Here is a 12,372-nt window from a genome sequence, read left to right on the forward strand (position 1 = left end):
GCCCTTCTTGTGGGGGGCAGGAGAGGTAGGTAAGAGAGTAGGGTCTGAAGCACACATCCTGCCCTTTACTAGCTGTGACCATGGCCAAGTTATTCATTTTTCTATTCCTCTTCACCCGTAAAATGGAAATAAAAATAGTTCCAGTTTTTATATTCATTAATGCACAGACTAAATGAGTTATTACACCTGGTACTTAAAATACACAGAGCACTAAGAGTGATCCCTGGCACAGATCAAGTGCTCAGTAAAATATTATTATTTATATTGTTTTCGGCCTTTTCAGGTTATAATACTATTTCTTTAAAGAAAAAAAGGTTTTGAACTTCTCTTGTTATTTCCCTGATAAATTTTTAGAAGTAGAATTACATCTTTGCTACATATTGCTAAGTTGCTCTCTGTGGAATCTGTACCAATTTAGGCTCTCCGTAGTGATGTGAGAGAGTCCACAGCTTCTGTACAGTGAGTGGTGAAGTTTCTGGGTGCTTTATGGTGGAAACGACACCCCATGTGGGGATTTTTGTGGTTCTCCAGAGTCTGTGAATATTTAACAATTGGGGTTTAGTCAACGGATGCCTCCTTTTCAATATTTATAGAATCTTCAGGCCCAGTTAGGAAAAATTGGAAACAATTGTTTAGACTGGGTACGTTTAATATATTAATCTGGTTTTGCTTGTAGTGATATGAAAAATTTGCATTTTACTACATTGTTGAGCTGTTTTCCCCCGTTGAAACTAACATTTTCTGTTTTCAAGAAAAAAGCAGCCAGCCCCGGGAGCAATCCGCCGTCCAGAACACCGACTGGCGGGACAGCCTCTGGTAGTAAGGTCAGTCATTTCTTGAGCACAAAAAGGCCCATGCTCTGTGGTTGTATCATCAGAGGGTGGCGGAGCCAGTATAGGGGCAGTGTCATTATTTCACTGAAAGTTTTTGAACAAAGTGTCATTTTTATACTTGGGGGGATGTGATTTTTAAAATGATGATTTCAATGAGTTTAAAGCCTAGTAAAACCACTTATGTTATATTTCTTTCTGGAATAAATGTGTTCAATAAATATTAATTATTATCATAAATATCTATAGATAATATTAGACTTTTGGGTATTTGGTCATCCTCCCTTTTCAGAAAAATCATTCAAATTCTCTCCATGAGTGTTAACTATACCAGGCTCTCTACTAAGTGCTCTATGTAATTATCTTAATTAATCCCCCCATGACCTAATAGGGAACATATTATTATTATTCCTTTATACATGATGAAAAAAGGGTTCAGAGCGGTTAAGTAACCTTGACAAGATCACAAAGCTAGTAAGACGGCGGAAGAGTTCAGACCAGGCTTCCTGTTTAACAAGGTCCCAACAATGCTGGCTCTCATAAGCTCTGACTAAGCCTTCGGTAGGAATACAGTACTTCAGAGCTTTCAACTTTAAAAAATCACTAAAACATCTCCTTTCAAGACAGTAGACTACAATTTTAACTAGTAGCTGTCAATACGTAAACATGTTACATTTAAGCCCATTACAACTTTGTGATCTTCCAGTATGTTCAAGATTATCTAAAATCTTAACCGATACAAATATTTAAAAGAAGCATTTTTCCTTTAAATCTGGTACCTGTCCTATAGAGGTCTGTGGACTTTCTCATGTGACTTGCTCATTGAAGAGTTCATATTTTAGTGCCTACCAGAACCACAACTTCTCATCCAGTCCCCAGAGGTGCCAAGATGTTAATCAGCTGAGATAGGAGGAGAGGCTGGACCCACGACAGCGGAGCTCAGTTTACCCCAACTTAAGACCCATGAGTGCATTTTATGAGAGCTTTCCAAATCTCTTCTTTACCAGCCTGTAAAGGATCATCACTGAAGGACTAGGAATCCTCAATAACAAGAGTGAATTAATGTTTGGGATCAACATAAATTCCAAAACTGGGGTCTGCTCTCTTTTAGCTATTCTGTCATTACATTGATGTCCACTGTGGTTAAGTGGCCGTTTGCTGAGCCAGACAAACCTGAGTTTGAGTTTCCTCTTTGCCACTTACTAACAAGTTTACTTAACCCTACAGAGCCTTGTTTTCCTTGTCTGTAAAATGAGGATAAGACTTCTCTTGTCAGAACTGTTGAGAGGCTTAAATGAAATAAATTACAGAAAAAACACTTAGCCCAGGGCCTGGCAATCAGTAGGTGCTGGGAAAGTAGGTTGCTCTGTGGGTGCTCTTGTTAATCTTCATACTCAGGGAGGCCACTGGTTAAAAAAGATGTCCCGAACATGTCCTGTCCTTTGGGGGATTAGGACCTTTATTTGAGCTTGACTTTTTTTTATCCTTGTCTTCTATTTTATCTTATACCAAGTTAGGACTTTTAAAAATGGGAAGTCTCATCACCCAACCTGAGATATAGTGAATCATTTATAAATGATTTCCAGAACTACTGCTAGCTAAAATTTGGAAAACCACACCCAATTTTTTTCTGTAACTTTGTCTTAAAAATCAGACTTTTTTCCATTCTGTTTCACATGAGGAAAAAAAATTATCCAGTCACTCTGAGGTGAAATGATTATAAAGAATTTGGACATCCCCCCCAAACCCTTTTTTGGGCTAGGAAGCTGGGAGAAGAGTGTAGGTGGAGGATGGAGATATTTGAGCATATATTTCTTGTTTCATGATTTAATTTCAAACTTGATATCCTTTCCTTGGTTCTGAGCAACTGCTTTTCCCATATCCATGCTTATCTTTCCTTTTTGCTTTCCTGCTGTTTTTTGTTTTTTTTTTACTCTCTTTCCTTCAGCAGTTTCCTAAATATTAATTTTCCCAGGATTTAATTCCTCACTCCTTCCTTTCTCATATCTTTAACTCTTGTAGAATATTAAAAATAAAAATGTATATACTTCTTTCCTTTTTTGATGCTAGGTTGAAAGGGCTGTGACTGAGTATCATCATCTCTAAAAAGATGATCATTCCCATGCCTGATTTAGAAAAGTTTGAGATAATATTTGTTATAACTTGATGCCTCTTATTATTAAGTTGATTATAATACACAACAGACAAAATAATATTCTCCAAACACATTCAGAAAAAGGCATGACAAAATAATAGATACAGTTGGCAGTGAGAATGAATTAGTTATGGTCCTCTGAAGGACAGCCTTTATGTAAGGGGTTTGCTTGATTCTGAACACATTCAACTTGAAAGTTTTAAAACATGATGATTCTACAATTATTAAGAGAAACTTCAAAGTCTGTTTTAGAAAATAACAACTTAATTTGCAGATTACAAGAAAGCTATGTTCTGAAAAATTGTTACCTGTTCTATGAGAATCCTTACAAATGAATAATTATGAGTATAAATAGTATCACTTCTGCCATGTAGCTCTGGACTTGAAAGAGCCAAAGCTGTTAAATGGCACAGATGTTTCCAACTTGAAATAATAATTATAAATATTTCATGCTTAAATTTCAATTTTTTGGTAAATTAGTAATAAGGACTAACGAGGCTATAGAAATTATCATAGATTTTTATTACTAAAACCAATATGAAAATAGTTGTGGCTCATAATAAATTGAAAATAAGACAGTTTTATTACTGGAAGAGTTCCCTATTTCAACTTCCTCATTTCACATGAGGAAACTGAAGTTAACGTTGCATTAAGAATTTCTCTGTAGAAGACCATGGCTATTAAGAAAATGTATTGGTTAAAACTGTTAGTTCCAAACAACAAAATCCATTCTGACTAGTTTAAGCCAAAAAGGAATTTCTTAAGGGGTGGTGGCTAACTCACAGGGCAACCAGAAGTGTCCTTCTGTGGGTATCCAGAGCTTCACAGCCACGCACAGTGCTGGGCACATGACAGGACGTCTCCCGTTAAAGTCCTGCTGCGACCACGGCGTGGCACCTATCACACGTAGGACTGAATACCAGAAATTTTGCCACTTTCAATCCCAAAGATGCAAAAGCCTTATGGGAATATGGATTTCTGGTGGGCAGCATCCTCCTCAGTGTGCTCACTTCCAATCCCAGTCTTGCCTGGGCACATCTGATTAGCCAACCTAGGCCACATGCCTTAACCCTGCTATAAGGGAATCACAGGTTGTGAATTTTTGGATTCTGTTCTGGAAAGATGTGTGTGATTAGGTTAATAAGCTTTCACATTATGAATAGATTTTCAAATGTGTGACCAGCCACCAATGACAAATATCCACTACAGAATGGAAAAGGGGAGAATACCCTAATGGAACAAAAGGAAAATCATTGATGATGAATGGTTTGGCCTTGTAAAGAGAAGGTGCAACCTACTGCTCTCCCCAGCCAGGCAGGGCAATCTGTGAAGCAATAAGCACCCATCAGAGAAACACTTTTGTATTTTCAGTCCTGGTTCTGTGATAAATATCTGTGTCAACTTTGCTATATTAATCAGGCAATCATGTTTTATTTTAATAATTATATATATTTTTTAATGTGCTATAAAAAGTATTACCAGCACATAAACTGATAATCTCATAGATGGATTTATTTATTTATTAAGACAAGGTTAAATAATAAATCTAAAGAAAATATTAAGTAAATATAAGATAGGTAGGGCAGAGTTACAACACAGCATGTAGATAATTAACCAATGACCAAAGCTTGGGAAACAAGATCTAAAGCAGTAATTCTCATATTTTATATAGTTATGGAAATAATGGGGTTTTTATTAAAATTTACACTCAGACTCAGGAGGTCTAGTTTGAGACTGAGATTCCGTGTTTCTAACATGCTCTCAGTTGATGCTGACGCTGCTGGTCTGGCGACCACACTGAGTAGCAAAGATGCAGAATTGTTCTGAATGTAGGTAGTTTAGATGCCCTGTTCCTCAGTTTATCTAGGCATCAGTTGGGTAATTTGGTTAAAATGCAGGTTCTCAGATACCAAGCCAAGGAAATGTGATTCACCAGGGTGGGGCAAGTCTCCAGTTCCTAAGCACACCAGGTGTTTCCGAGGCAGCGGATCTGAGGGGCAGCCTTGGGGAAAGGCTGAACCTCAGGGAATGTGCCCGGCACAGCACATTGGGGGAGGGATAACATTCCTCTTTCTCTCCAAGGAACAGAGTCCCTTTCTCCCTGGCATGTAGCCTAAGAGTCTTTGGAAAATTTATTTCACAATCACGTGTTTCCGCACCTGTACCCAGCCAGGAGCACAGGAGTACTTACGTCACTGTGGCGATACAGCCGCCTGAGCTGCGCTGTGGGGCCCCGTCCCTCCTGGGGTGTGACCCAAAGAGTCTGCAGTAATTGCCATAGGGGAAACGCATGCCAGTGAAACCCAGCTGAGCTGAGGTCTGGTTTAAAAAACAGTCCTAACAGAGAATTTTAAAGCTTTATTTTCATTAGGAAGAATTATAAGGACACAGTCTTCTGCTCAGGGAATTACAAAAAAAGTGACAAGCACTCTTACTTCACTGGCTTTATTTAACAGCAGGAAAAGAAAAAGAAATAAGATAGCTGTGAGGATCACTTTAAATGGGAAGTCAGAAGGACCCCACCTGCTTTTACTGCTTGGGGTGCCAAGGGGGTGCAGAGTCACACAGATGAGCTCTCCCCTCTTTTACCGCCAGCTGGCCGTCCCCCGTCTTGGCTGGACACAGCACTGAGTCACTGCTGGGCAGCCACCAGCTAGACCTAAGGTTTTTGTTCCTCAGACACTGACCACCACCTCCCTCCACTCACACAGCAAAGCTCAGGGTCCAGAGTCTTCATCAAGGTTATTGATGGCTTTGGGAAAATTGGCTTGCAATATTTCTTTTAAAATTTCACAACTTTTTTCTTCTAACTCCGTCATTCCATCTTTATTTATTAGTTGGCATTCTTCTATAAGAACGCTTGCTTTTCCCCTATTTTCCTATTTATTTATTCATAAGATTCAGACAATGAATTCTTATTCAAAGGCTTAAAATCCATTACAATGCTTTATTTTGAAGTTTTCATTTGTAATGATATACGATGTACAATAACTCAGTAGGATCTCAAACTGATCTTTGAAAAAAAAAAGCACTTTTAAACAATCTTACGCAATTTGAAATGTCAGCGCTCACTTTGTAGTTTGAGAAGAGGCGTCCGAGGGCGTGTGTCTGCAGAGCGCCCCGCCGTGGCCGCTCCTTTGGGCCCGAGGCCCGCAGCCGGGCCCGCGTGGCGGGGCCGCTCCCGGGGCGGGGCTGCTCGCGGGAGGGGGCGGGGAAGAGCCTGCGTCGCCACCTCGGGACCCGCCCGGCCCCGTCACGCCGCGGCCTGGGCTGGGACTCAAAACTGAAACCACGGGAGTTACCCCACCAGGAATGAAACCAACCTGAAAACGCAGCGCCGCGCGCGGCCGCGACCTGAAGCCTCCGGCCCGGAGCGGGACGCGGAGTAAGTACCGCCCGCCGGCCGCGCTGCGCGCCCTCGGCGCCCGGCCCTGCGCGGGGCCAGCCGACTCCCCCGGCCCCGGGCTCCGGCGAGGGGTCTTACTGTCGTCTTGACCCTGAAGATACATTTCTTTTCAAATGGTTTCTAAGTTAATTTGTTTCTTGTCGCTACCTCCTGCCTCGCGGCAACACTGTTGCTGGCTTCTCAGTTGGGAATGTTTGACCAGGGCACGGTAGGGTTACGAAACAAGGGATTTGTGGGACCCAGGCAAAATGCTGCGAGAGGAAAAGCAGCAGCTCCGTGGATTTGGTTTGTCACTTTTATCCCTAGGGTTAGAGCCTTCCTCCCCCCACGCACACACACACTTCCCCCAGCCATGGTGATGACCTCCGTTTTAGATGAATGAGCTCACTCTGCATGACCTTTCCATGTACCTGATACATGCTGGGCGTGGTATCTGCCAGTGTTGTAACATGTTTAAGTTTTGTTTCCTTGAGCAAAACTCGAGACTGTTGTGGGATAGATAGCATCATTGAGGACTGCCTTATCTTTCAAGAATGCAACATGTTTTCATAGATTTAACCATCTCTCCTATATTGAGGGGGTGCAAGCATTCTCCAGCTATAAAATGGGCAAATCTTAAGAAAAAGAGGCAAGAGAGCTGGGGCGACTTCCCAAAGGAGCAGGACCTCGGGACCTCCTGACCATGTAGTGTCCTAAGAACCCACCTGTGTATGCATCAGAGGAACATGAGTGCTTGGTCAGCAGCTCTGCAAAATTCCTGCTGTCTTGAGAGGTTTGCTGGAGAAAAAACTGCATTGCAGGGGGAGCTCAACACGGAGTGGCACCTAGTGGTCAAAGGGGGAAAGTTTATTTTCTAATGAATAACTATAGTATGTTCCCTTCCTGACGCTTTGCTTATGGACAACTTTTCCACATTGAATTCTTAGTATCTAAAAGGAACATTGAATTGCTGGGAATGAGGTGGGGAGAGCACTGCCTGGGTTCTAGGAGACAGTATAGGAAAATTGAGCAAAATTATGCCAGACTAGGAAACACCTCCTCTGGAGATGGCAGGAGACTGGATAGGTCGCCCATAGCAATGACGGTGGAGCAGCAATCGGTGTGAGGATGCTTGGTGTCTATTACAAACAAGAGTGCTTTGCAGGCTGTGGTGCTGTGTTTATGAAGCAGCACATTCAAGGGTAAACGTTGGCTTAGTTCAGCTCACACGCTTTGAGTTCTGATTCACAAAAGGAGCTGATTTTAGAGTATTAGTGGTGAGTTTCAGTCAGGGGTAGGATTGGCTGACTGTAATTTATCTCCCACAATGAAAATGTAAACAATATCACAATAAAATAACTGTTTGGAAGACTAAAATCAAAAGAAAAGAAAGCCATTAGGAAAACATAAGGAATTAATTTGAACTAACTTCATAGAATCAATCAAATATTTATGTTCCTATTCATAGTTTCTAATAAGAATTTTATCCTTAAAGTGTGTCGCTTCTTCTTAGGTGGAACTATTTACTTTCCCCCACCTAAATATGAACTCTCTAGTAAGTCAGTTTTGCTTAAGTCAGTAATCTGCAACCCATGTTTTCTGTGTACATTGTATTTTGTATCTTCTCTTTCATGATACCTCAGAATTCTTTCATTTTGAGACCATAAGAATCTGAAATACATGTTTTATATCAATGTGCCTGACCTCATGAGAGGAACATATTATAACCCATAGTTTTTCAGATACATTGTATACTGGGAAAGTGCAATAGGTATTCAAAAGCATTTTATTTTTTCTCCTGACTTAAAAATGTCAAATAATGGGCGTTTTTCACCACTGCTGGGTAAGACATTCTTAACTGGGCAGGGCTGTGTTGCTCCCAGTGGATGCCAAAACATGACCAGAGGCACTCTCACACATTTTAAAGCACCTTCTACGTGGGTGCTACCTGCCTTGGCTAGTAACTACTGAGTTACACCATTTTTGTAGAGAGCCATAAAAATAATTATTCAGTCCTGTTATTTCTGACATTTAAAGACACCTTATAGCATCTCCTAAGTCTTGTATGGTAGTCTTCAGAGCAAGTCTATATATTCGGACATTGGTCTGTGTCTTAGTTTGCCAAAGGCTGCCAATGTAAAAATACCAGAAATGGGTTGGATTTTATAACATGGACTTATTAGAGTAAAAGCTTATAGGTCTGAGGCTGCAAAAATGTCCAAATCAAGGCATTGTCAGAGATGCTTTCTCACCAAAGGTTGACTGCTGTTAGATCTGGAGTCCTACCATGTGGCAAGGCAAAATGACAGGTTTTCTGTTCTCTCTTTGCTTTCTCCATGAGCTCAGCTGTGGACAGTCAGGTGCTATGGCTCATCTCTTCTCAGGTTTCCCGTCTTCAGCTTCTCAGTTTGTCTCTTCCCAGGTTTCCTGTCTTCAGCTTCTCAGGGTTTCTCTGGAGTCCTTCTCTTGCATGGCAAGGTGGAATGGCAGCTCTTTCTTTCTGTGTGTTTCTGCTTTCAGTTCTCTATAAGACCCTAGCAAGAGGGCAGAGACCTCACCTGAGTCATGCCTCCCTGAAGTAGTCCAATCAAAGGCCCCAAAGCCATCTCTCTAAATGAATGGGATCTAATCAAAGGGCCCTTAACTGAATCTAATGCAATCAACTGGTCTTATACCCATAGGAATGGATTAGTTTTAAGAACATGGTCTTTTCTGGGATCCTCAGAAACTTCAGACTGTCACAGTATGCATTGGGAAATTGAGTGGGAACTGTAATCAGACTGCCAACAGGGTGACAATGGCCTTTGGCCTATGCCCTATAACATTCTGACTACTCTAGGCAATAACAATAAATTATTAGAGAGTGTCTTAGTTTGCCAGGGCTGCTATGACAGGTTCCACATACTGGTTGACTTGAACAACAGGAAAATCTTGCCTTATAGTTGGGGCAGCTAGAAGTCCAATGCCAGGGTATCACCAGGCCATGCTTTCTCTCAGAGTCAGCAGTGTTCTGGCTTGCTTCAGTCCTTGGGATGCCTTGGCTTGTACATGCCTCTCTGCCTCTCTGCCATATAGTAGTCTCTCTCCCCTTGCTTCACATAACTGACACTTATTCCTCTGCTTATAAGGACTTCAGCCTTATTGGATTAAGGCTGCCGATTCAATTTAGCTTCATCCAAAAAGGATCTTCAAAGGTCCTACTTACAAATTACTTGACACCACAGGAGTGGGGGTGAGGACTTGAACATATATTTGTGGGGGACATGATTCAGTCTACCATACAGAGTAACTATAAGAGGTTCCAGGAAAAGAATAGATAAGCATAATTTGTGTTAGAATAGAATTAACACTTTCCAAAAAATGAGATTTCATGCATGAAAAGTTGTTCTTGTAGTTCATTCAGTGAAAGTTAATTCTGTTCTTAGGTGTAAACTTTTTACTATACTGTGTGTCCCTCGAGAACAGGATCCATATCTTTGTGCCCCAGTAACATCTACCATAGTGCCTTCCACATGGTAATTGCTGAATAAATATTTACTAAATGGAAGAAAAAAAGAGATTGGTTTTAGCTTAATATGAATAAAACCCTAAGATGCTGTCATATTAATACAGAGATTCATCCTGGATAGGTGGAAAAGGTAAAAAATAATTCTCATTTTATTTTCTTGGATTTATAAGTAAAGTTTTTGTAACTTACTATCTGTTTGGACTTTTAATCTTTAGGCAATCAAGAAACCCCTTTGCCTACCCAAGCTTCAACAATGGACTACACGTGGTGCTAGGGATAGAGAAATGAGGAGTGGTCCATGTAAACAAAGAGAAAGAGACAATGTGAACAGTGCTAGGCTAGCATTGCTCTCAAAGTGAGAATAGAATTTGATGGAAGGGGGAAGGGGTTAAGCTTAGGGACCAGTGTTTCTGGGAATAAACATTGGGAACCTGAGTGCATAAAAGATCTACTACCAAGAGACAAGCCTAAAGCAGAAAATACCAACAGCTAAGATGGACACAGTCTCCAAGGACAGAGGTATTATTCAAATGGTGTTCAGTCAGTCAGAGGCAGGACTGCTTGCAAGTCTGATATATGTCCAAGTTCCCGAGCACTGGTTCACCTCATTCATTATTTTCTTAATCTCTTCCTCCAATACTTTCCCCAAACCGTGCATCTTAGAGACTACGTTTTTTTCCCCCTGCACATGTTTACATGTGCTGTTTAGTTGGATGGAGAGTTCGGGTTAATTCTGGGACTCTGATGAAATGTACCTGACAACCATCCCTGTAGACAGACTTCCTTCAGGAGTCAGCTGTATCAGAGATGTCCATTTTTGTCCTGGAACTCCCTATACACAGCAGAAAGATCTGTGCTGTCAGTCCTCCAAGCAGGGTTTGAGGGAAACTAGTTCCTACTTCTCATCTTCCCTTTTTCTTTCTTTACCACCCAACTGAGGTACAAAACAACCTCATCAACAGTCAAAATTACTTGCTCCTGAGCTTCATGAATTTCTTATCTTTAATGATGCACATATCTCAATCTAGTTTCTTATTTTACATTCAGAAGCTACCACCTGGTGCACGCATATCCTTAGCTGGGCAAGGAGAACTTAAGATTCCATTTTACCCACCTTTTATCATTTTCACCAGTTCTTCTCACAAGGATGAATGGTATATATCTTAGTTACAAAGATGTTGCTTGGTCTGTTTGTTGGTGTGGTGGTTGTTTGATTTCATATAGATGCCTTTACAGCTCTCCATTTTAAAAAAACATTTAGGTTTAGTTTAGTTATTTGGGGAGGATTTCTTACATGTTATTAAGAAGGTTTCAGTCTGTTTTATAGAATTTATCAAGTTAAATTTAGTAAACTTTTTTTTTTATATTGCCAGCTGATATAATTTCCCTCAGGTCCATGGACCCCTGTGGTCAGTATACATTGATCCTAGGACAGATGGATGAGATGTAGGAGAGTGACGAAAGTGACACTGACTAGATTCTCACCAATGAGTCTTGCTGATGAACTGCTAAGCAATGATGAACCTATCTGTAGTCTAAGCAAACCTTCCCTAATTGCAGAAAGTTTTGCCTTAACAGTTGGAGTCTCCTTAGAAAAAGGAAGAGAAGGTTCTTGGTCCTCAAAGAGTGCAAGCCAGTGGGATAATTCCTTAGACTCTCCCACAGCCTTGGGGTTCTTCCAGTCCTTGTCCTGAAGATGTTCTGCAACCTCTTGGAATTCTCTGAGACAGTGTTTTATGAAGTATGGTCTGGAGACCACATTTATCAACTCCATCTGGGATACCTTGTTTAAAATGGAGACTTCTGAAGCCCCACCACAGACCTACCCAATCAGAATCACTGGAGGTGGAGATGGGGAATCTGTGGTTTAATAAGCTGTCAGATAAATCCTTACTACAATTAAAATTGGATTACTACTGCTCTTAGAAGTGAGTTGGCATCGCCATCCCAGGGTCCACAAGATGAAGGAATATAATAGGATTGGAGTGGACTTGCTGATATTCTGCAATAGAACTGTTGTAACTCTAGCAATGGAAGACATTCTATCATTGATGTGGAAATGGTGGCCACAGGAGTTGCTGAAGGCAGGAAGAGGGAGGAAGAGGTGTGATAGGGGGCATTTTCGGGACTTGGAGTTGTCCTGAATGATATTGCAGGGACAGATGCAGGACATTGTTTATCCTGCCATAACCTGCTGGATGGACTGGGGGAAAGTGTGAACTACAGTGTAAACTATGGTCCACACAGTGTGGCAGTGCTCCAGGGTGTATTCACGAAATGCAACGCATGTGCCTTACTGATGAAAGAGGATGTGGATGTGGGAGGAGCAGGGTGGGGTGGAGAGTGGGGTATATGGGAACCTCTTACGTTTTTTAACATAATGTTTTGTGGGATCTCTTCATCTTTAAAGAAAAAGAAAGACAATAAAAAATAATATTTTTAAAAATGTCAAGTTAAAAAAAAAAAAGTGAGTTGGACTCCACAGAGCCCATCT

General features: G+C 41.1%; 1 protein-coding gene across 13 annotated transcripts in view; it reads left to right on the forward strand.

Annotated features, from left to right (window-relative positions):
* CAST (calpastatin) overlaps positions 1-12,372 on the forward strand; it is a 118,673-nt gene that overhangs the window by 43,372 nt on the left and 62,929 nt on the right. For 9 of the 13 annotated variants that reach the window (XM_071209142.1, XM_071209133.1, XM_004455947.5 and 6 more), the window contains exon 3: positions 753-824. Coding sequence is in view for 7 of the 13 variants with exons in the window: in XM_004455947.5 (XP_004456004.2) it covers positions 753-824 (72 nt within the window). In the remaining 6 variants the exon portion in view is untranslated. Of the gene's footprint in view, positions 1-752; positions 825-6,055; positions 6,371-12,372 lie in introns of those variants that run through there. The other 4 variants (XM_058276499.2, XM_071209144.1, XM_004455949.5 and 1 more) reach the window with 3 other exon arrangements.

The sequence above is a fragment of the Dasypus novemcinctus genome, chromosome 2, assembly GCF_030445035.2.
Source record: "Dasypus novemcinctus isolate mDasNov1 chromosome 2, mDasNov1.1.hap2, whole genome shotgun sequence".
NCBI classification, from domain to species: Eukaryota; Metazoa; Chordata; class Mammalia; order Cingulata; family Dasypodidae; genus Dasypus; species Dasypus novemcinctus.